Below are 25472 nucleotides of genomic sequence, written 5' to 3'. Positions count from 1 at the left end.
TGCTTGAAGGTGTATGAAGAAAAGAGCGAATAGGGTGAGACCTAATGGGGAATATCAATTGCTGATAGCTATTAGGAAACCTTTTGAAGCGGTAGCAGTAGCCACTTTGTCTAGATGGGTAAGGTGGTGCATGGCAGAGGCAGGTATAGATGTAGGTCAGTTTGGGACACATTCCACAAGGGGTGCTATGGCATTGTCTGCTTTTATGGCAGGAGCCCGCCTGGAAGACATTTTGAAGGCGGCAGACTGGTCTAATGAGGATACGTTTAAGAATTTTTATTTTAGACCGGTAGAACAAGTAGCGTCGTTGGTGGTAAGTAAGCTTTAAACTAGCATAATCTGAGCGTCTGAGTCTTGACATAGAATACAGATTTTCCATACATTCGTTACAGAAAGTCATGATTCTATTAAAGACTCGGAGGCAAAAGATTATTCCACCCAATTTCAATCGCTACAATGATATGTGCATATATGGTATTTGGAACATAATGTGATGTTGTAGCTGATAAGGTGATGTTCTTGTTATGCGATTGCCCACCTGTTCATGATGAGATTGGTAATGGTTTATATTTGTTTCGGGGACGGAGCAGAAAATGACGCCTTGAGAAGGAAATAAGAGGAAGTTAAGTCTACCGGTTGGGGCGCAAGTTTGGATTTCGTTGAGCAAAAGAAAGAGGAAGGACTATGGGGGCAGTTAGTGTTATACAGGACAGGAGAAGTGTAATTGGAGGATGAAGTCACGTGATTGGGACAACCTATGAAAAACGGACTACAAATGCGATGGTTTTGTTGGGATTTGTAGTTTTTATTGGTTATTTGTTTTTCATGTTTGTTGTTTGAATTGCTGCTCTAGTAAGTAAAGAGAAGTGAGAGCATAATCTTTCGCCGCCAAGTCTTTCATAGAATCGTGACTTTCTGTAACAAATGTATGGAAAATCTGTATTGTTCCTCCTAGATTAGGCAAAACAAATGAAGTTAGAGAAGGAGTCCTGTCAGTGAGCAGGGGCCTCAAATAATGGAATGTTGAGGAGGGACGTGGGGAGATAGAAAACGATTGAAAATTCAGATTTTCAACACATTCGTTACTGAAAGTCATAATTCTATTAAAGACACGGAGGCGAAGGATTATGCTTTCTCTACATCTTTACTGTCAGCAGCAAAGAAAAAACAAATATGCAATAACCATACAAAACCATAAAAACTACAATAACCATGAAGTTTTTGGATTTTGTAGTCCATCCCCATTGGTCTTCAAACTGACCATGTGTTCCAAGTAACCAATCAAAAAACAGTCCTCAAATAAAAGCTCTTGTCCTCTTTCTATTCTTCCTCTTTCTTTGATCCTGCGAGGATGTGTTCAGTACTTCTTCGAAACACCATCTACGTCCTGACTCAGATCCTGGCTTGCTTGTTATCTGTTGCCCCTCCTACAGAAAACATAAATTTAAAAAGGTGACTATAGACCTAAACAAGGGTGGGACAATCATATACATAATCACCAAAAACCATATCTTCAATAAAACTAGTACAAATATTTCGTCATAAGCAGTAAGCATAACAGATAAAAACATGATAATATCAACTAAACATTCATACGATTGATAGGGTGGGATAATCCTTTGCCTCCGTGTCTTTTATAGAATTATGACTTTCAGTAACGAATGTGTTGAAAATCTGAATTCTATGTCAAGACCAGAGGCTCGGATTATGCTTGTTCAAAGCTTACCTACCATCAACGATGTCACACTTTCCATGGGTTTAAAATAGAAAGTTTTAAACGTCGATTCATTCGACCAATCTGCAGCTCTCATAATATCCTCTACTCTGGCTCCTATATTATACGCTTTAGTAGCCATTGCTCCTCTAGCGGAATGGGCGCCATACCTCTCAACATCTATGCCCGCTTGAACCATCACCCATCTAAACCATCTAGCAATGGTGACCGGTGTAACTGCTTTATAAGGTCTACAAATCGCTATCAACAATTGTGACACTCCCTGGTCTAACCTACCTCGTCATCTCTTCATAAGCCTCTATGCATCTGACTGGACACAACTTTGGTTGAGTTGGGAAAGACTCATAGGAAATAGATCTCAAACCTGTTTTGGTCCTTTTTACTATAAGGAAAGTCACCCCGTTCGGAGATATACTCTTCCTATTAACCTCCAACGCTCTAACATCAGATGATCTCTTGAATGCTAAAAGACATAACAGCATAGATAATTTGCCTGAAATCGCTTTCCGTGACAATTCCTGATTATCCGGCCAAGATAAAAACAATTTCAAAACTTTATCTACATGCCTCAACTGATTATATTTAACGCTGGATGGTCTGAACATCCTTACTCCCCTTAACAATCTACAGATCAAAGGATGTTCGCCAATCGCTATACCCTCTACTCTAGGGTGCCCCGCAGATATCGCAGACCTGGCTGTGTTGATAGTCCTGTAAGCCTTGCCCTGTGCTGCCATCTGAGCTAAACAATTGGCCACATGAATTACATCTGCTCTATTGGGATGAATATTCCTTTCCAAACACCAGCTATCCCATTTAGCCCAAGCTGATCTATAAGCCTTGTGAGTCCCTGGGGCCCATGATTCATTAATGATGTTTTCAGCCTCATTCGATATTCCTGGCCTAGCCCAAGATCTCCTGAAATCGCCCATGCCACTAGCCTGAGTCCTCCTGACCTCACTAGTGGATGACTGCCATCTCTGGGATCTCGAATGACAAATTCTGTGTCGGGTAGAACTAATGGGTTGTGATATGTCAGTTCCAGTAGACTGGGAAACCACGCCTGCCCCTTCCAGTCCGGCGTAATTAGAATTATGGATGCTTTTTGACGTCTCACCTGCGCTAGCGTCCTCGCTATCATTGAAAAAGGAGGAAACGCATAATTCTTCTGGTGTTCCCAGGATTGAAGGAAGGCATCTGTCACCTCTGCTTCCGGGTCCGGTCACCAGCTGAAGAACCGAAGAAGCTGTTTGTTAAACCTCGATGCAAACAGATCGACCTGGCAAGGACCCCATCGTGTCATAATTTCCTGGAACACTACCTCGTCCAGCTTCCAATCGCTGGCGTCTCTGAGGTATCTCGAGTTCCAATAGGCCACTTCGTTCATCTGACCCGGCAGATATTCCGCCGTCACCGAAACTCTTCTCTCTAGACAGAGTTCCCAAAATTCCTTCACCAGATCCGCCAATAACCTGGACCTCGTCCCCCCCAGTATGTTGATGTACCTGACTGCGGAGACATTGTCCATCTTTAACAGAATGCAACAATGTGCTTTCTCTTGGGTCCAGTATCTCACTGCAAAAGACCCCGCCAACAACTCCAGGAAGTTTATGTGGAGTCTGGTCTCCTGGTCCGACCACCTGCCTCCTGTGGACAGGTTCCCGCATCGGGCTCCCCAGCCCCATCTGCTGGCGTCGGATTCGATAATAAGGTCCGGGGATGAACCAAATATGGCTCTCCCGTTCCATGCATCCATATGAATGAGCCACCATTCTAACTCCTCTCTCACCTCCTGTGAAATATTCACTTTTGATTCGTAAGAAACGCCCCTCCTGAGGTGAGATATCTTCAACCTCTGGAGTGCCCTGTAATGCAGAGGTCCTGGAAAAATCGCTTGAATTGATGCCGCTAGATGGCCCACCAATCTCGCGATGTCCCTCAACAACATCTCTCCCTTCGCTAGAGTATGTCTCAACTGTTTCTTGATGTCGTTCACCTTGTGAATGGGTAAACTGAGAGTTCCCTGAATCGCGTCCACTATGAAACCCAGAAATTCTATTGACTGAACAGGTACTATACTGGATTTCTCCCAATTTATCAGGAATCCCAAACTCTCCAACACCTCTATTGTTATCTGAATCTGCTCTATCAACATTTCCTTCTCCTGACACATCAGACATATGTCGTCTAGATAAATTATCAGTCTTATCCCTTGAGCTCTGAGATGAGATACTACGGGTTTCATCATTTTGGTGAAACACCAAGGTGCCGATGCCAGGCCGAAAGGCAGACATTGAAACTCCCAAATCGTTCTCTCCCATCTGAACCTCAGAAATCTGCAGTGCTCCTCTGCTATGGGAATAGTCAGGTATGCATCTTTCAAATCTATTCTGGCTAACCAATCTCCCTGAATGAGGGTATCCCTCAACAGATGTATCCCTTCCATTTTGAAATGTCTGAACACTACATAACTGTTTAGGCCTCTCAGATTTATGATTGGTCTCGTCTTGTGTCTTCCTTTTACTATGAACATATTGCTTATGTAACCTCCTACCTCACCTGCAGCGGGTCTAATAGCTCTTTTGTTTTCCAAACCCTGTAATTCTCTTTCCAGTAAGACCTTGTCTTCTCTGCTCATTCCTAAACATTTTGGCGGTTCTTTCTGATATGGAGTTTCTATAAAATCTATATAAAAACCTTGCGCCGTCTGAAGTACCCAGGCATCCCCTGAAATGTTCAACCAATTTTCCAAAAATTGCGCAGTCCTCCCCCCTACATCTGGGATCATAGGAAGAAGGTATGGTAATCTCACCTGTGTTATTCTGCTGACACTCCCCTCGCCAGATCCTGCCTCTTCCCCTACTCCTCGATGGGAAGAAAGGTGTATGTCTGCGCTCTCCTTGTTCGCGCCAATTTGCTCTGTCTTGGAAGGATCGGTTGTATTGGAACCGGCCAGCTGAGCGACCCCTACCTTTGCTGGCCCGTCCAAAAATGTGCCTCCCGAAAACCCTCTTAAGAGAGGCTTCCGCCTTATCCAAGGCTGCGTAAGAATTCACAAATTTGGTGAGTTCCTTGATAAAGGAATCCCCAAATAGCTTTCCATTCGCCGAAGAGGCTGATTCCTAAGGAGGCTAATTCACTCAATTTTGGGTCGATTTTAACCAACAAGGATCTCCTCCTTTCGGTGGTTATGGCATGATTAGCATTGCCCAACATGCATATCGCCCTTTGGGCCCATCCTATAAGAATAGCCGGATCTATCGGCTCCCCTTTCACTTTTGCCTCTTCTCCCATCTGGAGAATCTTTGTGAGGGGTCCCGTCATATCAAGCATCTTATCCTGACATGATCGGCAGGATCTATCAAGGCCTTTCCTCACATCTTTTGTGAATTTACTCATAAAGGTTATCATTTTATCATCTATTACAGGTGCATCGGCCGCACCTTCCGGGAGGAGTGGTCTGGGGCATTCCGCCCTCATCTTGCTTCTAGCCTCTTTGGCTAGCGGCGCCCTCAGGCGTTTCTTTAAATATGCCGCAATTCTTTTGTGTGGTTCCCATTCTGATGATCTGGGATGGATCAGTGCTTCTGGATCGAAATCCTCCTCATCTGCACCGTCCTCCTCTGCCTCCTCCTTCTTTCTTTTCTTTAACGCCTCATGGCTTTCCTCATCTGAAGAGGATATAGATAGGACTTCTTCCTCTTCTGGGTACTCCTCCTCCCACTCATTCTCACTCTCATCTGAGGTATGAGATGATTCTCGTCCCCTGCTAGGCACCGCCTTGCCTTTCCTTTTCCTTTTTCCACCTTTCTTTCCTGGTGGCGTGCCCGGAGGGGGGTGTGGGCTTCCTCCGCCCTGCGGGCTGATTTACTGCCCCCTTTTGATTTCATACGAGCCTTAAGACCCTTGACCTCCTCCAGGCCCTGAGAAAAACGGAGCCAATCCTCCATTAGCGCTCTTTGCTGAGGATCATGTCCCAGTGAAGCCCCCAGGGCTTTGTGTAAGACATCAGTCATGGCTGTGTGGCTCCTCTTTTGGCTAACACTAGCCTTCCCCTCATCACTGGAGGAACTCATGATTCTCAGTCCCTGGGGAGTTAGAGGAATTGAATGTTATATATATATATATATATATACCAGGGGTCTCCAAACTGTCTCAGTACAGAGAAAAACCAAATAGTAAAGTATTTCCCCCTGGTTCTGCTTATGTCATCGATATAATGACAAATATTAAAACACAGGTTTTACCTGGTACTGTGCCCGTAAAAAGGTGCGGTATCAGCTGACACTCTGCAGGGGCGCTGTTGACCTCTCGAACAGGACGCTATGTTCGTACTATGCGTGCTGTTTAGGATCGAATGGGCAAATATATATAATCTTTACTGGAGTAACACCACTCGTGTAGACACCTCAAAACAACTCGAATATAGAATGAAAACGAAGGAGAGAGCGCCGGAACTACGCGGTCCCGTCGCGCTCTCCCTTCCGTTATGCAGTGCCCTCTGCATAGCTCTCAACCATTTATGTCACAAAGGCGGGTGAAAACACCCGATTTTATTTTTGGCGGGTGAGAGGCCCATTGAAATGAATGGGCGTGCAGGAGGCTTGGCGGGTGAGTCAGATGTTTACAAGGCGGGTGACACCCGCCAAAAGCGTGTGAGTTGAGAGCTATGCCTCTGTGACGGATCGGAGGAGCTGTGGCTGCCGGTGCACCAGCCCCGTCGCGGCCGCAACTCCCTAGAGCCGACTCCCCGTAGCGGATATGCTCCGCCTGAATAGATAAACACTCGCTTGTCAAACGAACTTCCTAAAACTCATCAATTCACACACACAACACTTCACTGAATAAAAGAGAAAAGTACTTAACTTGCTGCAGAGCAGCAAAGAAAGAGGAAGAATAGAAAGAGGACAAGAGCTTTTATTTGAGGACTGTTTTTTGATTGGTTACTTGGAACACATGGTCAGTTTGAAGACCAATGGGGATGGACTACAAAATCCAAAAACTTCATGGTTATTGTAGTTTTTATGGTTTTGTATGGTTATTGCATATTTGTTTTTTCTTTGCTGCTGACAGTAAAGATGAAGAGAAAGCATAATCTGAGCCTCCGGTCTTGACATAGAATTGCATAACCAACATATGAAACGAAGTATAATGGATGTCAATCTGCCTTTCTCAATGCTACAATTCGCAGCAGCAGAGAAGGGAGACTTGCTTTTTGTCAAGAAACACCCCTGGCAGACAAGAAAGTGAGGTATTCAAAAGGTATTTAATCCACAAGCATGGCGTTCAGATCTGACACACCCTATGATAGAAAGTTGGCCTTCCAATTCTTTTTAGAACTCAGTGATTGGTTGTCTGTTTTCTGTGTCTATCGTCACACGCGCATTCCTTGTTGATTGTTGTCCGTCTTCTCTGTTTATACCAAATCTCAATCTGAATTTGCTAGGTATCGCTTTCCTATCCTTTCATGGCGGCGCCGGTGAAAGAGCGCATTGGGCAGGTTGTGCTGCCTGGAGATGTTTTGTTGCTTCCGCCCTCTCCGAGGGAGGTGGAGAGCGGCCTGGGCTTGCAGTTGAACACACCGGCGGCAGGAACGCGAGTGGTTTGCGGGCCAGGACTGCGGAGGCACGGAGAGACAGCGCTGCTTGTTAGCAAGTGTGGCCTCTTGCGGTACAAAGATCCTGCCGTGTACTGGGTGCATTCCCAGCAGAAACGGGTAACTGAACCGTTACAGTTTGTGTATGGGGGCTAATCCCGGGAAGCAGGTTCTCAGCCCGATTGTGCGCTGGAGGGTGCATTCCGCTGTTTAACAGGGTAACAGCGTTTTCAATCCCCTGAAACCCCCCAGAAAGGAATAGTTACAAGGTGGGGTAAGGGATGTACATTTTCACAAACGTACGCGGAAATTAATTTGCCATGAAGGGTAATCTCTCCAGTCGCAGTTTCCTTGAAATGTCTAACTTTATCCAACATTTCCTTTAAAAGGTAATGCGTCCGAAAATCTACCTAGAGTTTTAAGAGGCAGAATGTACACTCATCCTTTCAGAACAATGAACCTGTGTTCGTAGGGCAAAAATGTAGTTCAACGAGCAAGCCGTGCTGAGAATGGAAATACGTTCTTACTTTACGTCGAGGCATGGCAGACAAATGTATAATACTTGATAACCACAGTGGTTCATACAAAATGGACAAAAAGTTAAAGGCGCATCTCTGGTAGCTCCTGGTTCCCCGTGGTAGCTCCTGCTCGACGCCCAGGAGCTGGTTTTAACAACTTCTCATTGAATTTCAATTTCGAACCCTGCAATATTTGTAATGTTATAGTAACAAAGTTGATCCACTTTATAAAATGCTTTTACAAGAGACTTAACGTGTATCAGTGCTTTGGAAGTGTGTAATTTCATTCAGCCGTCTTTCTTTTTCTCTGCTAATTCACACTTCTATTTACATTAGGGGGTATTACTTTTTAGCACACAGCACTAAACGGCAATTCTGTCAGAAGTAACTTATCTGTGGCCATTAGCTACACTTTCTAAGGCCCTCTGCAACAAAATGGTTCATGCACTAATTTGCATATATTGTGATATCGATGTGGTGTTACAGAAAATAGCTTACCTGGAATCCTCATTTCCCCCCATTCCAGTTCTTCCTCATCACAGTACAATACTACTTGAGAAGACAGCCTTTCTTCATGCCAGGATCTCTCAACCAAACTTGATTTCTGTGTATCCACACCGGCCCCTCACCTGGGTAAATTATCCTCCATGTTACAGCAAACGAACCAGATTGTTATTGGGTGTATGTATTGTGATGCAAATGAGTAAGAGTAGGGCTAATGAAGATCACCGGTAAGTAATGCAAGTATTACTCCCACCCCTCTTCTCCTCGTACAGTACTACTTAAAGTTTACTGAAGACCAGATTGATCTGACACACATCCATGCCAAGAAAAATAAAACAGGTTGCCCTCAAGTCATCCTGGGCAAGTGCCTTATCCAACTGGAGAAGGAGATACAGCCTGTAATGTACCGCATACATAGGGCAGACACTCAGGTTGCTGTTCCACTTGTGTCCTTAAGGTTGCCACCCTTTCTACTGCCCAGGAAATGGCCATACACTTTTTCGAGTACCTGTTTCCCTTCTCCCCTGTGCTCCTATGGGAGTCCCTTACAGGCAGTATGACGATGAGATGATATCCTTCAACCAACGACTGAGGGAAAGCTTGGAGGCCTTGCACCCCATAGATGACAAAAGGGCTGTGTGATTACTGAACTCAGCTTGCTGATTGATGTAGGTCGAAAAAACCGGACGATAGCCATAAAGACTTGCCATGGCCTTGGTCTTTGGAAGGGGAATATCATCAGGAATACTTGGAATCCTTATGTCTTGGGACATATGAAATAGGGCGAAAAGTAGGAAAGCAGCATAACACCGCTGAGTGTGTCGGTAACCAGAAAAAAGGTGCATTGCACAGGAATGTATTAAACTGAACAATCTAACCATGGTAATGCCCATCAAGAACACATTAGAGTGTGAGAAACTTAAGACTAACCATGGGCATCAGCTGAAAGGGAATATCTACAATAGCATATCCCAGGGAGGGTTGAGGGACTGCACCCTGGTCACTTCAAAACCGCTGAATACTCATGCTGTCCAGGCCGAATCTTATTCCTTCACAATGCAGGGTTGCCATAATGGTAGCCCACAGATCCTGTAATGTGGACTGGACAAGGCCATATCAGCCTTGGACAAACTGAGAAATCTCCATTCCTCCAAAAATATGGCTCAGGGGCCCTCAAGAAGAACTTTGAGAGAAGAGCATTCTCCCTGGAGGCGACCAGGCCGAAGGAGAGCTGATTTAGAGAATGTGATCAGAGAAAACACCTTGAGCCATAGGCAAAATTCCTCTAACGAAACCACGTTGAACTCCGCCATCCCTGACATTCTCAGCCTAATGTGACAGGCTGCCAGGGACAGGAGCTTCTTTTCTACCCATAACTCTAGCTTTACTGCCTTTCTCTCCAAGGGTGCCTATTTTGTTCTTATGCTCCACCCCACAGCTTTTCCGTTTGATGAAATCCATTTCTGTCTTATGTCAGTGTGACCAACACTTACTTAACTACAATCTGTTCTTAGACCGGGCATGGAGGCTCTTCTATCTCCTCTAACTCCTTCCAAGTGGAAGACTAACTCTCCAGAAGTGCCCATCGACACTGTGCTGGGGGAAACCCCAAGGACCGCCCCCAATCCTAGATTGCTGGGATCTTGACACCACTGGGACTGGAAAACTTAACAGGAACACCCTCAGTAGGTGCTCCAGGGTAAACCACGGCAGTGTTTGTCTTGGGGGGAAGACTTGTGGTGTGCTTACTGCGATCAGATCTATTAGAATGCTACATGTGAGATGGAAATTTTAACTGCGTATGTTTAAGTTTGGCAGTTGAAGTGACTTGTAGGATGGGAGCTAGACCCGGGTGGATGCTAATCTACTGCTATCCTTTTTCCCACCTACTATATACCCTGTAACAAAATAAACAGTTTTCTTTTGTATTTCCCGTCTCCTGCCTCATCTTTGGCTCCAGAATGACTTATCTGAAGTATAATGACATTTCAAGACTTAGTCCAGTGGCGCCAGTCTCCAATATCTGAACTAGTGAGCCAGTAAGGGTCATGGCTGTAGTAGAGCCCACAGTGTTATAAAGTACACACATAGCCACCTTTGCCTGGACACTGGTGGCACTGTTGCACATCATTTCTTTCTGAGTGCATAACTTTGAAAATTCCCTAATGATTGATTAGGCCCTGTCCCAGGAAAGGTGTACTTGACCTAACTGGGTTTCAAGCAATGTAGTCCTGACTTTACTGGAGGCGAGGTTTCTTTTTATTGATGAGAAAACTGTGAGCTGTTAAGATCTGGCTGTCTTAGATAGTCCAGCATCAACACTTTGCTTGTCTGCATCCTCCAATGAGCCAGTTGTCCTGGTATGATAACACTGCTAGCTTTTCTGTGCAAGAGCCGCAACAGCGATGCCAAGATCTTTTTGAGCACTGTGGGTGAGGACAGTATGTTGGAAATGTTGGTCCTGCACTGCGGACCTGTTGGAAATGTTGGTCCTGCACTGCGGACCGTGAGAACCTCTGATCTGATTGTTTGGGCACTTGGAGGTAGGCATCCTGGAGACTCAGTGTGGCCAGTTAGTCCTCACTGGTAATTGGAGAAATGACTCTCTGGTGCAAATCAATCTTGATTTTTAAATGTTGGGGATGAACCGAGTTCACCCCCTTGAGATCTAGGGCCATTCGCTATGCCCCTAGCTTCTTCGGAACCTGTAAGTCAATTGAGAAACAGTCCCCGCACCCCTGCACCAGACGTTGGTCCTTTGTCAATTTTCCTATGCGCCCCATTGATGCTAATAAGGTTATTGGACTTCCCCCTTCTCACTTCCTTGAGTGAGTCCCAGCGATGTTCAGGTTATGTTTTGGATTGTCCCTTACTGCATCTTTAACTTCCTCTGCACAGGCCAGGTCGCTTAAGGTGCACGAAGGGAAGCGCCATGTGCTTCTCGTATAGTTAGACCCTGTGTTCCTGAGTGTAGCCATCACACATGCTGTGGTCTGAGAATCATAGTCTCGATGTCTGCCCCCGCTAAATGTTTGCGCTAGTTTATGGAGATTAATCTGTCTGTGAGAAAGATTTGTGTACCTGTATAGTGGGTGTAATTTTCAGTTTGGGGTGGTCCAATGTTTGCCTTGCTTCAACGGGGCAAAGGTTCACTAATGCCTGTAGTAATTTAGGCAATGCCTGTTAAGTACATGTTTTGGGAGGATGATCTATTCATATCTCCCCCATAATAATTGTCTTCCTTTGCTAATGGGCTAGGTTTTCCAAGGGAGTGCGTCACATATCTTGTGCTGTATTGCCAGCGTGAAAGGAGGTTAACTTTTTCCATTTCAGGGTGCCATGTACCGTAACATACCTGACCTTTGCATCCTTTTTATTTTCATAGATTACTAGCGGAATGGCTTTATGGCTTAGAAACGGCACGCTCGTCATCAATGCATGAATTTGTATTGGTAAATCCCTATGCCTGAGCCGAGACTGATCCTTCTTGAGTCTCTTGCAAGGGACTATCCACATGTGCATTCTCTTTAGTTCTCGGAATAGTTGAATTATTATAATAGGCATATTGAGGCTCTTTACTTTGAGCCTATTGTGTCAGCCATTTTCAACATTTACTTTAATTTTCCCTCGAGTCCCCCCTGCCAACCCCACTCCCCCCCACAATATTGATCAAGTGTATTCAAGGTTGATACCGAATTGTACCGCTAATAAATCACCTTTAACGCCCCCCTTTTATCTATGTAGCAATGCTTTAGAACCCAAACTGTAACATTTAAATTGCCCCTCAACAGATGTCTGCGTTTTGTTCTCTAGGCTGAATCATTCTCAGCACCCTCCTTTCCCTTCAGTGTAACTTTGTGCAGCCTGCTTTTGTAGTCCTTGTTTACATCTCCCACCCGTTATGAGCACATATGGGCCTTGTTGTGGCTGCCTTGCCCACGTGCTACATATAGCATATATTGTTAGACCCCTTCCCCTCTCCCTCTGCCCAGAGTCTATTGATAGTGCAGCTCTGAGTTTCAGACTTGCAGGTGTCCCAAAGCAGTTTACTGTACAAGTTCCCTTTCTTTCCATCCTCTCCTTGTATCCCTTCAGCCACTTTTCCCGGCCTCATTTAGTCCTTTTTCCTCATTTCCTTTTTTTGAGCTTTTTAGTTTGTTTCCCTTCCTGGGTTCTCCTTGGCATCCTCCTGCTGTTTCTGCTGGGTTCGTGCGGGAGCGTGCAGGTTTTTTAAGTTGAAGAGCCTGAGACCTGCTTGCCCTCGGAAGATTCGATGTCTCGACAGACGAGCATTATGCTTTAACTTTATTGCTGCCACCTCAGAACTTCAAAACAGTAAACATTTAAACTGGGTATGTTCCTGTTTTCTTCCAGGTCTGAGAAAAAGGTAAATGAAATGTTTAAAAGTTCCAGAAATATCCCTTATTGATACCAGCCTCCTAGTCCCTGATGGTCCTGAGGCTTCTCTTCTCCACCTCTCGGGTGCGTGAGGGAGCGTGCAGGTTTTTTAAGTTGAAGAGCTTGAGACCTGCTTGCCCTCTGATGATTGTATGGAACTGCTGGTTGGTTCATCTTGCAGTGCAGGCCAAATGGGAAAGTGCATCTGCAGCAGATTTCTGGCTTTTGAAGTTCTCTTATCAGTTTTAATGTCTGCTGTATAGCTAACGTGGCTTGTGACAGGTTTTGAAAGACGTGTACTACATTTTTTATTTCCACTTTCTTGCACTGCAGTTTTTTTTTAGTTTTTTTTTAGTGCTGACGGGTAGTTTAGCCACTATGTCTAGGGTGACGATCTCTTTCCGCTCTCATTGGTCCAATTCTTTGCACTCTGTCGATCTTGATAGCCAGGTTGGGTGTGTCTTTCAGTACTGCCTTAAGTTCCTGAGTTATGTTATGTTACTTTGCATTTATATAGCGCCTTATGTATCATTGGTATGATCTCAAAGAGCTGGTAGGTTGCACACCCTCAGGAACCGTTGTTCAAGTCAGTAGAGAGAGAGAGGGGTGCGTTGGTGCACCGGATGTGTGCAGCTGGTGTGGCACTTGTATGATAACCGCTTCTTAGTGGTCGGTGGGGTGGTTGAGAGGTCAGGAATATGTGTTCATTCTGGTGGGTTGATACCCAGACTGATTTCTGGCTGCGTTAGGCCTGAGGAGACGCTTAGGCTAGCTGTGTTTAATTAGGATGATGAGTATGTCGCGGGTGTTAGTATCAGAACAGCTATACCAAATGTGTCATAGTATTGCTGTGTCTAGTTGAGTGGCGGTGTATAGGAGAGAGTAAGCTTGGTGGTGTGATTATGGTGGTTTTCAGTAAGGCGCTTGAGATAGAGCACTCGTCTGTACCGTTTTGTATCAGTTTTATTCACTCTGTCCGTTCATTCAGCTTAGTCTGTTCATAGATTTCGTCTGGTTCATCATTTAGTTTGTCTTTCCAGTTCCATCATTCGGTCCTTCATCTACATAAACTACACCATCCAATCTGTTGATCCATCCTTCCCATCTGGTTAGCATGTTCCATTCTTTTTAATTATTCGATCTGTTGACATGTTTTACTCACTCATCCGTTCCTGTCCGTTCCATGTGCTCCATCTGTTCCATTCACTTGGTTTGTTCCATCCGCTCTGTTCGTTCACCTGGTCTGTCCCGCTCTATCCACTCTGGTTCGCTCTGTTCCGCCTACTCCAGTCCGCTCTGTTCTTTGCATCCATTCTACCTGTCTCATTCACTTCATCTATTCCGCAGGAGCGATCCACAACTGTTCCCTGCGCTCCATTTGTTTCATCAACTCCATCTGTACTGACTACTGTACTGTCTAATGTATCTGTTTCATCCACTGCATCCGTTCAGTCTATATGATCTGTCCCATTTGTTCCATCCGCTCTATTCGTTCATCTGGTCTGTCTGTTCTATCCACTCCAATCCGCTCTGTTTGGATGGAACGTTCTACGTGTCTCATCCACTTCATCTATTGCATCTATTCCGCCAGAGCGATCCACGACAACTGTTCCCTCTGCTCCATTTGTTTCATCAACTCGTACTGTCTACTGAATCTGTTTCATCCACTGCATCCGTTCAGTCTATTCGATCTGTCCCAATTGTTAAAGCTACTAATTTTTCTATTCGTTCGCTTGGACCGTTTCATCGGCTTGGACAGTTTCCCGTTTCGCCTATTGCATCAGATTCATCCGCTGCATCAGTTTCGTTAGTTCTAATTCAGTTTCAGTTTTAATTTGCATTAGCAGTTTTATTTTCCATTTTTCTCAATCGGGTCTCGATGCTGGATTGCCTTTTTTATTTTATACAGCAACCATGGGCTACTGTTTATTGTTGCCGTTTGTGTTAAGAGTCGATTTTTAGGGGAAGAGCCACGTTTTCAGTAGTTTGCGGATGGACATGAGGTCTTAGGTGAGTCGGATGTGGGGTGGAAGTGAGTTTCACAGAGTGGGGGCCAGGGCTGAGAATGATGATCCACCTAACCTGACTGAGTTGGTTTTTGGTATCACTAGGAGGCGGGCAGAGCTTCATCTTAGAGTGCGTGGTGGATGGTAGGGTTTTAGTCTGTCCTGAAGATATTGAGGTCCGGTTTTATGCATGGCTCTGTGAGAGATGCATAAGGTTCTGAAGGTCACCCTTCGGGCACCAGGAAGCCAGTGCAGAGTTTTGAGAGCTGGGGAGATGTGATCTCTTGGGCCAAGTGCTAGTAGCAGTTTGGCTGCGGCATTTTGTGCTCTTTGTAGTTTAGTCAGGTGGTACGCATGGACTCCGAGGTATAGGGGGTGAGCATAGTCCAGTCTTGACATAACTACTGATTGGATCGCGGAGAGTCTGTTGGGAAAGGAGAGGTATGGAAAAATGTGCTTGAGAATTTTGAGGTGGTAGTGGCAGGATTTAGAGACGTTGTTGACTTGGAGCGAGAGGGTTGGGGTCAGAGTCGAGAGTGCATCCAAGGTTTTTTACGGAGTTTGAGGTTTTCGGGGGAATTGCCCATTGCAGATGGCCAGGGTAGGGGGTGCGGAAGAAGATTGGTGTTGCCACACACCATGATTTCAGTTTTGGAGGGGTTCCATAGGAGGTGGTTTGTGGTCATCCAATGATCTATTTGAAGGAGGCAGGCAGAGAGGTCGGGGTGGCAGTTGGGATTTGAATTAAGGAGTTTTAGGATTAGTTGGGTGTCATCAGCGTAGTTGTAGCACAGGATATTGTGCCAGCAGATTCTTCATGGGAGGATGGACATATAGGTTGAACAGGAGTGCTGATGGGCATGCTCCTTGTGGAACTCCGGTATTGACCGGTCGGGCGGGGGAAGCATAGGAGGAGAGTAGGGTTATTTTGTTCCTATTGTTGAGGAAGGATGCTATCCATTTGAGAGCATTTCCACGGATTCCCAGGGAGTGTAGGCGGTCGAGGAGGATTGAGTAGTTGATTGTGTCAAAGGCGGCAGAGAGGTCTAGAAGTATTAATGCGGCGCATCCTGCAGATTCTGCAGTGTTTTTAAGGTCCTCCCAGATTGAGGTTAGGGTGGTTTCGATTCTGTGTCGGGGTCTGAAACCAGATTGAGCGGGGTCTAGGATATTGTTGGCTTCGACAAAGGCATTTAGTTGGGAGTAGGCTGTTCGGTCAATGAATTTAGCAAAGAACCTGGTGTTTGAGATGGTGTGGTAGTTCTTGGGGTCAAGGGGAGGTGCGAGTGTGTGTGTGTGTGTGTGTGTGTGTATATATATATATATATATACACCTTTTTTTTTTTTTTTTTTTTTTTTTTTTTAAGAAGAGGCTTGACATGAGCAGTTTTGAACACGCCAGGGAAAATTCCTGAGGAGAGGGAGTCGTTTATTATGGTTCTTGCGTATTCTCCTGTCCAGGTAGATGCAAATATTTCTTTTGAGGGTTGTGGCTGGGCAGGGGTCTAGCGGGGAGCCGGATGGTTTGCGGGCGGAGAGAAGTTTGAAAAATTGGTCAGTTGATATTGAAGTGAAGGAGTCGAAGGTCAGTTGGATAGCAGTTGCAGGCGGTGGGATGGCAGGGAGGATGGGTGGATTGTGTGGTTGGTGCAAGAGGGCCAGTTTGTTGGTTAGAGGATTTGTTCTTTCGAGAGCAGTGGTGTAGAAGTGGAGTGAGAGAGACGCAGAGTGATTGTGAGGGGGTTGATTGGGTGGAGGTACAAGATGGTTTGGTGAATTCTGAGATGATTTTGTGGAGTTCTTTGCTGGGGTTTTCACAGTTCAGGATTCGGGAGTTGTAATGGGCTTTTTTTTTTTTTTTGCTTGCTTTCCAGATTTCGGCTTTGTAATGGCGATGGTGTCGGGCCAAGGTGGATCTGCTCAGGGTGGTTTTGTCTTTCCGCCATTTGCGTTCGAGGGATTTATATCGTTTTTTTGCGGTCTTCAGTTCTGGTGTAAACCATATAGGAAAAGGGCCATGGCGAGCTGATGGTTTGCAAGTGGGGGTGAGCGGGATTAATGAGATATTGAGCCATGAGTCAAAGGCGTTGGAGGTTGGCGTTCATTGGGTGGGCAGGTAGGGGGGTAGACTGAAGGAGCGTTTCAGCTTGGTCGGGAAGGATTCTTAGTTTCTTCCTGCATTTGCGTAGATTTGGAGGTTCTGGTTCAGATACGGGGGGCGGGGTGGGTTAAGCGAATGGTGAAAGAGACAATGAAGTGATCGTACCAGATGATATGGGTGAGGAGGGGGGGGGGTTAGATGTATCTGGTCGTGGGGGCTGAAGATTGCATCAAGGGTGTGTCCTCTATAGTGAATTGGCCCGTTTGTGGATATGGAGATTAATCACATCTAGGCAGTCAACCAGAGAGTGGGTCATAGGGTTGGTGGGGATGTCAAGCCAGATTTTGAAATCTCCTAGAAGGGTGAGGGTGGGGTGGTTCAATTGGAGGGTGGCTATCGAGTCGCAGAGGTTGTTTGAGAATTGTCTGTCATAGCCAGGAGGTCTGTAGATGATTAGAAAGCTGTGGGAGAATGATGGGGGAGGTGGGAGGGATAGTTTTACGAGAAGCGATTCGCAGGAAGGGATGGTTGGCTCGTTGTCGACGATTGAGGCGGAGAAGTGTGACTTGTAGGCGATTGCTAGTCCTCCTACTAAGGGGGGTCGGTTCAGTGGGATGAGAGAGTAGTCTGGGGGACAAGGCTTCATTGGCGATGGGGGCAAAGTCGTCAGAGAACCAGGTTTCCGTGATAAAGACCAGGTCCAGCTTGTCGGAGTCAAGGAGGTCAAAAATGCAGTCTGTATTTTGCTACAGATCAGGCATTAAAAAGGATGCATCTTATTTCGGTACAGGGGGATGTTGGGGGTGTAGGAGAGGTGGGGGATGGGAGGGGAGGGGCAGTGAGTCGGAGGGGTGGTAGGGGGTGTGTGAGGGGAGGGAGTGGAAGCTGGGGTGAGAGAGAAGGGTGGTTGATGGGAAGAGTAGGCGGGCGGTCGCGGGGAGGGGTGTGTCGGGTTGGTTGGAATTGGGTTGGGGGACTTGAAGGTGGGGGGTTAGGAGTTCCAGTTGTGGTTGATGAGAATTCAAGGGAGAGGGTTTTCAGGCAGGGTGAGGCGGGGGGGGGGGGGAAGGGTGGTGGTGGTGGTGATGATGATCGAGATTGAGGTGGTGGGTCGAGACGGGAGTGGCGAGGAGTACTGAGAGACTGAGGGAGATCAGGTATGTTTCCTCTTCAGGGTTTTTGTTGCGGTTAGTGTGTGAGAGGATGGGGGGGTCGGAGGGTGAAAGGGATGCAGCTACTGTTCTTGCCAGGGCGAGGCGTGCATTTTTTAGGGAGGGGAAAGGGTGGGGTTGGAGGAGGATGTTGGTGGGAGTTGATTAGGGAAAGTGGGGTGGTTGCGGGGCTGGGTGTGCTTGGGAGGCTGGGCGGTCCGTTGTTTGGGGAGGCTGGGCGGTCCGTTGTTTGGGGAGGCCGGGGGTCTGGGTATGATGATGGTGGGCGGGAGGGTAGAGGGGATGGGAGGAATAGGGGTCTTAGGATGGTTGGCTCACCATCAGGCTCCTCTGGCTTGGTGTTTGGATAGGGGATGGGGTGGGGGCGAGGTGGGGGGTGGGCTGGATTGGGATGGGAAGGTTCTTCTGGCAAGGGACTTGGGATGTGCAGAGGATGAGGCGGAGGGCGGGATGTTTGTGGGAGAGGGGATGGGTGGTAGGGCGAGGGGGAGCGGAGGCGGGCGCAAGCGGGTCTCTTTCGGCGGACTGCGGTGGGTTGGGTGGACCCACGGCGTGGTTAAGTTTGTACTGCATTATAGTTGGCATAGGTTGAATTCGTTCACATCTTCCAAGTTCAACTATACCATTGGATGTTAATTGTTCACACTTTCTATGTTTACCTGTACTACAGTTGGGGATAGGTTCAACATAAGCCACAGCAAGATTTATTCGCTCTTTCTAATTTTGCCTATTCCACAGGTATAGACTGTTTCTAAATTCAAGCTTTGACACAGCAAGGCTATTAGATATACTCTCTAAATTGAACTAGAGCAACAGGTACACTCTAAGATGAATTAGACCACAGTTACGCTATTAGGTACACTCTAAATTGAACTAGATCAGTTACGCTGTTAGGCATGCTTCTAAATTCGGCTTTGGTTACTGCACACTTTCTAAAATGAACTATACTACAGTTATGCTATTGGGTACACTCTCTGAATTGAACTAGATCACAGTTAAGCTATTAGGTACACTCTCTAAATTCAACTAGATCATAGTTACGCTATTGGGCATACTTCTAAGTTCAACTTTGTCACAATGTGGGTATTAGGTACTTTCTAAAGTGAACTAGACCACAGTTATGCTATTAGGCATTCTTCTAAATTCAGCTTTGACACAGTGAGGGTACTAGACACACTTTCTAAATTGCACTAGACCACCATTATGCTATTATGTACACTCACTAAATTGAAATAGACCACAGTTACGCTATTAGGCATACTTCTAAATCAAATTTTGGCACAATGTGGTTATTAGGCACACTTTGTAAAATGAACTACACCAGTCGTGCTATTAGGTACACTTTCTAATTGAACTAGACCACAGTTATGGATCGTAGTTTGTAATTTCAACAAATCACAGGATTATATTGAACACACTTTGAGATTAGCTATACCACTGGGTGAGGTTATTCACTCTCTAAGTTCAACTGTACTGCAAGGTGTGGTTATTCACAATTTGCAGTTACTCTATTTGGCATACTTTATATATTTCACTAAACCACAGTTATACTAATGGGCACTATTTCTAAGTGCAACAAGACCACAGTTATTCTAATAGGCACACTTTCTAAATGTGACTAAACCACAGTTAGGCTATTAGGCACACTTTCTAAATGCAACTGGACCACAGTTATGCTATTAGGCACACTTCTAAATGCAACTAGACCCCAGTAGGCTATTAGGCACACATTTTAAATGTAACTAGACCACAATTAGGCACACTTTTAAAATCGACTAAACCACAGCTATGTTATTAGGCACACTTTCTAAATGCAACTAGACCACAGCTATGCCACTAGGCCCACCCTCCAAAATCGACTAAACCACAGTTATGCTATTAGGGACACTTCTAATGGCAACTAAACCACAGTTACGCTATTAGGCACACTTTCCAAATGCGGCTAGACCACAGCTACGCTATTAGGTACACTTTCTAAATGCAACTATATCCCAGTTATGTTATTGGGCACACTTCTAAATGCAGCTAGACCCCAGTTTTGCTATTAGGCACACTTTCTAAATTTGTGAAGTTTGTGCAGACTATCTAGAGGTGATATGCAGGAGTTTACAACAGTTGGGCTTGTAGGATTGAGTGGTAGGGTAGTATGGCGTGATGTAATTGCTTCAGTCCCCGCCCTTGCCACACTTGTTGGTGGCTTCTTGCTTCTCCTGAGGATAACTGCAGATACGGTCTGGAGCAGTCTCGTTAGAGCTGTCCTTTGCTTTGAGGTCCTTAGCCGCTGGGGCTGCACGGGCAGAGGGCTGCCCTGTGGGGGTCGGTAATGGCTTGGGTGAAATGGTTATCGATCCAATCGGGGCAGGGAGGCCAGGTCTAGTGAACTAGGAAGAGGCGAGGGTTGTGGGAGGGAAACCAGGGGTAGTGGGGCATGGGTTTGGGCAAGTAAACACACAGATTACAGCGCAATGGAGGGCTAACTCTGTGCAGGGGGGCGGGACTAGCACAACCAGGGCGCGGGGAGGGAATCTGGCAGCAGAGGGTCTTGTTAGGGCCTCGGGGCCCGTACAAATTCATAAATTGGACACACAAGTGCAGGCAACACTCACCTCGCTCACGATTCAAAATCAACTACTTCTGCTCTTTCAGTGTTTGTTCAATTCTTCAGGTCCTCACACTTCAGCTGTAGCGCTTCTGACGTTCCGTTTTTAATAGAGGTTTAGGCACCTCGTCTTGTACTTCAGAAACCAACCTCTGTTCGATCTATCCACTCCCCAGGCTGTCAATCTTGTGTGTGTCTCCAATAACCTCTGCCATGTCCAGGCACAGCACGGCTATTTCAGATCTGAGTGTCTCTGTAATATTCTTCAGAATCTGCAAAAATCTGATGAGGAATTCAGTGTGAAGTGGGGTTGCTCGTGGTTGCGTTTTCAGCTCGGCAGGGCCATCACTTTGGTGTTTGTACTCGAGCAAAGCCTTCATGACTGGTTCCCTTGGGAGTCTTGAACATTTTCGACTGACCAGAATCTTGGAAAGTGGGGGCGGAGGGAGGTGATGTCACATGTCATACATACGTTTTGCTGCCCTTATCCCCAGCACCACACACCGTGGGTAATAATGAGCAGCGCTCAGATACCTGAGGGTTTGTAGCACTATATAAATGCCAAATTATTATGTATGCGGGTCACCATCCATTTACTATGCTGGTTGAATTGGGGGGCCCGGGGGTTCAGCACAGAAGATCCTACTTTCTCTGAGGCCTCAACTGTGTGCCCCCAGTTGCCCACGCCCTCTTCACCTGGTGCTTATGACATACATGCAAGATTCATTGAAACTGCCTCCCCATGCCTGCTAGTGGCGCCTAAGCTGGACCGCCGCAAGTGGCAACAGACCACATTGAGGGGGAGGGGTAGCCCTCACCCGTTAACGCACGTATTCCAGAAGTGTTGGCCTGCTGCCACAGCACTGAATGGGTGAAGCCGACCTCCGATAGTTTATATTGCTGCTTGAGCCTCAGCCTAGCTACTTTTCTGTGCAGCTGGTGTTGGGTAAGATTTTCATATATATGATACATCTTCCTGGCCTGTCAACCCCATAACGTTTTGCTTTGACTAGGTAACTATTTGAACTTGTCCCTAGGTGAACTCGCCTAGTCTTTTACTCTTTATGGGTGTCCTTTTCATGTCTAACCATAGTGTAGGGTTTAAGTTATAGTTGCCTACAACTTTTGGGCTTAGGTGGGGTTGTCCCTATGGGCTCCCCCGTTAATTTCTTTCTTTTTCCTTTACTTGGGTGGACTACAGTTCCCAAGTAGTAAAGGGGACTTTTCATCCCACCTTATGTGAAGTGCTGTGTACCCCCCGTCTTAGTTACCTGTAACATTTTTGTTACAATTTGAAGTTTGCTTGAATGGCTGCTGGCAGTGGTTTTAACTTTATGACTTTTAGTCCTTTTTACTCACAGGCTGTTAATTGAGCCTCGGTAATGCACAGAAGGGCCACCATTTTTCTAAAATGGTTGGCTGCTTCTTTTTCCGCCGTTTCTTGCTTGCTTGTAGTTACTGCAGTCTTTCCCTGCCATTCTAGGCGGGAAAGACCTCTGTGGGACTTTTGTCTTCAGCAGGAATCCTTTGTGTTGGGAATACTTTGTATTCCCTGCAAAGGCTCCAGAGTGTCTCAGAAGGCAGAAAGCGGGGGAGGAGTCCAACACTCTGCCCCCCTTTCTTTCACCTTGCACCCTTTTGTCTTGCTCCTTGTCTGACAGGAGCCCAGTCTCAATTAGAGCCTGGCTGTCCTGATTGGACTGTTGGACAAAACCTTTCTGTAAAATGCAGGGAGAGATTGCAGAAGTTTGTGCTGTAGTTCCTGTTAAATATTCCGAACCTGGAAGCTGCTGATGATTCGACCACTGGACCTGACTCCGAAGAGGAAGATGAAGACAACACGGCTGAGGCGATTTCCAGTGACCGGAGAGATTGCTGTGTAACCAAAGTCTGCTGTTGCCCACCCTTCCAAGCGGCCTGGGGACTCTGAAAATTAACCCCCCCCCTGCACCCCTTCCCAGAGCCTGGTGAGCTAGACTCAAGAAGACCTGCATTTTGAGCCATCCCAAGACGTGCTGTGACGCAATACCCCAGTACCCTGGGACTTTGAGCCATGGGGTGGTGCATGGTCTTTCGATTCAAGCTGATACCTTGGTGGCGCTGTGGACATCCAGAGACACAGTTTAAGTCCTTTAAGTCCCCTCACCATTTCAGTCCTTGAAGTCCGCTCACCAGAGTTTTGCACCACATTAGAGACAAGAATCTGACTGGCGATGCCTTCTACTGTCACCTGAAAAGGGTGCCAAAGCAGCTGCATCCAGCCACAAAAATTCTTGCCTGGAGCCTTCCCAGTTGATCCCGGTTGCAAAATCCTTTCCAGTATCCTGGCCTTCATGGCAAGGAATTAATCGACTAGGTTGTTGGATCAGATTCTGATGTCTTCCTGCTGCAAACTCTTCTGTGCAGAGGTACTGTGTTGGCTGGGGTATTTACTTACCTTAAGCTTTTGTGATTCCTGTGTATCTTTGTGGTGTTTCTTGTGATTGGGAGGCCTCTCATCCAGTTCACCCAGGCTCACTGCTGGAATCCTCTTAGGGTGTCGTCTCAGAAGTCCCTGAACCCTAACTAACTCTAAAGTGAAATACTGAACTTTAAGAGACTTCCTTGGGAGCTCGACTTTCCCTGCAACTGAACCCTATCTCACCCTGCCTACAGCTGGCACCTAGACAACAAAGGGTCTCTCTTCTGCCTCTGAGAGAACTCATGCAATAGACTACGGAAGGACCGCATAAGAACATTATTCTACCTTGAAAATTATAACAAGTACTTGTGAAAGAGTTTGTTGGTAACTGCCCTCAGAGTGAGCAGTTAAACAGTTCTTACTTACTATGAATGTGTTTTGCCATATGTAAGGTTATTTTACTCACTTGAGAATTGGTTGTGCCTCTTCCCAAAAGTAATGCTGTTTGCTTCACTTTACTATTTCTTTTAGGATATGCATATAAAAGTATACCAACTGGATCTTGCTTCCCCTGATGTTAGGCAGAGTTTGTATGCAGTACCCTTTGGGACGACTACACACAACTATGACTACAGGTGTGAGCAAAACCAACCTTTGGTATAAGTCTGTACTACAGTTTCTGGTAGCGGAGCTGAGCAGCCAGGCTTATCTCAAGAGGGAATGTGAGCTGTAATGTTACACAGAGGTCTACAATCACAGGTATTCAAACAAACTCTTAGACTCAAGGTTTCTTTGTTAAACCCTTAATAATTTATTCAATAGTCAGTTATAAAAAATTCACTAGCAGGAGGCAGTTAAATATCATACAAAAATATACCTCAGTACTGTACACGTTACGTTTCTGAGGCATTCAGACTACTTTGAAGGAGGATCAAAATGGGCTTCAGAATACTTTGAAGTAGGAGCAAAAAGAAAGGAATGGGTTCAGATTATTAAAGGATTACAAATATTTTTAGACAGTGCAAATACTTTAGAGTTCACCAGAAGAGTCAATTTGATTCAATAGGCTTGGCCAAAATCAATGGGCTAAAGTCTTGGATAGGATAAAACGGTTCTGGTAAGTAAACCGTAAAGTGTCTGTAGAAATTCTCATAAGAAGTTTGTAAAAAGAATTATATGTTGGGTCACAAGCTGATTAGGCCTGCTAGTTGCGAAAGTTTCAAGCACTTTCACTGCGAGAGGTAAGTACTGTCTCATTTCACAGTACCTTACAAATGAAGAAAAAGATGCAGCTGAAGACTTGTTCCTGGCCGTTCCTGCAGATCTCGCTGTACCTAGGCCTCAGTCGTGGGGACAAGAGGGAGGACGTCGGGGTGGGAGGGAGGGTTTCGGACTGCTGCACTGCACAGGGACTGGTCAAAAAGCTGGTACTTGGCAAATCTTCAACTCCGGTAGCTGTAGTAAAGCACACAAACTGGTGTTCCTCTCCCTGATTACTCAGTTTCCTGCAGCACTCTGAGGAAAATACAACCAGCTCTGAGAATGGTATCCAGGTGGCTTAGTGTCAAGTTGATTGGTCCCACCAACTCAAAGGGAGAAGTCCTTTCAGGGCTCCTCTGTCGAGATGAACTTAGCGATTCGGACCTGCAGCAGGGCTTCACCGGGCAAACCAACAGTCTAGGAGTTGCAGCAGCCGTCCTCTTCAAGCTCGTCTTCGGTTCTGTTCGAGTGGCCGACTCTGCCTACCAAGCCAAGAGACTCGCCTTTTATTCAGTTCTCTCCCATTCATTCCAACCTAGCTGTTACTCACCCAGCAGGGTGGTTGTCCTTGCCGGACCGTCAGCCAGCCAATCACGCCAGAGTGCATTTGGGTCTCCTAGGAGACTAAGCACAGGGAGCTTTCGGGCACCTCCCTCACTTCCTGCCCACCCCAGACACTCGGCGCCAGGGGTGGCCTTCAGTCCTGAAGCCTGCCAAAGGCAATGGAATAAAGGGACTAAACCTGGTTTGGCATGCAGAGCAAAACTCTAGAAGGACATTTCCACAAAGAAACAGTGAAAAATGAAGACCCAGACCTGTTTTTACAGAGGGGGCTCTGGCGCCATCTTTTAACGCTACCGCGATTTAACATGGCTCCCGCGATTTAACGCTACCGATGTTTGCTGGGAAAAATCATGGTAGTTTGTTGTAAAACAACTGCCACCAGCCATTTCGATAGGAATGATGCAAATGCCACTTTATCTGTGTCTATGACCCCAGGAAACATGCCTCCCACCGGTTCGGATGTGCCACCCTCGACCATCAATGTCACCCCTGAACCACACCTCAAATGTGCCCTCATCAACGCCCGCTCCATCAATGCGCATGCACTAGACATCCACAACCTTATTACCACCCTAGATCTAGATCTTCTAATGGTCACCGAAACTTGGCTACATGAAG

The 25472-nt window shown here is 46.2% G+C and overlaps 1 protein-coding gene across 1 annotated transcript in view; it reads left to right on the top strand.

The window, feature by feature from the left end:
* The first annotated feature begins 7111 nt into the window (after positions 1-7111).
* EXOSC3 (exosome component 3) overlaps positions 7112-25472 on the top strand; it is a 66686-nt gene continuing 48325 nt past the window's right edge. Inside the window, exon 1 of the mRNA XM_069630358.1 lies at positions 7112-7451. Coding sequence (XP_069486459.1) covers positions 7203-7451 — 249 coding nt within the window. The 5' untranslated portion in view covers positions 7112-7202. The remainder of the gene's footprint in view (positions 7452-25472) is intronic.

The sequence above is a fragment of the Ambystoma mexicanum genome, chromosome 6q, assembly GCF_040938575.1.
Source record: "Ambystoma mexicanum isolate Mex_15411 chromosome 6q, UKY_AmexF1_1, whole genome shotgun sequence".
Lineage (NCBI taxonomy): Eukaryota > Metazoa > Chordata > Amphibia > Caudata > Ambystomatidae > Ambystoma > Ambystoma mexicanum.
Note: the sequence above shows the minus strand (reverse complement) of the source record. Positions and strands in the feature narration are given on the sequence as shown.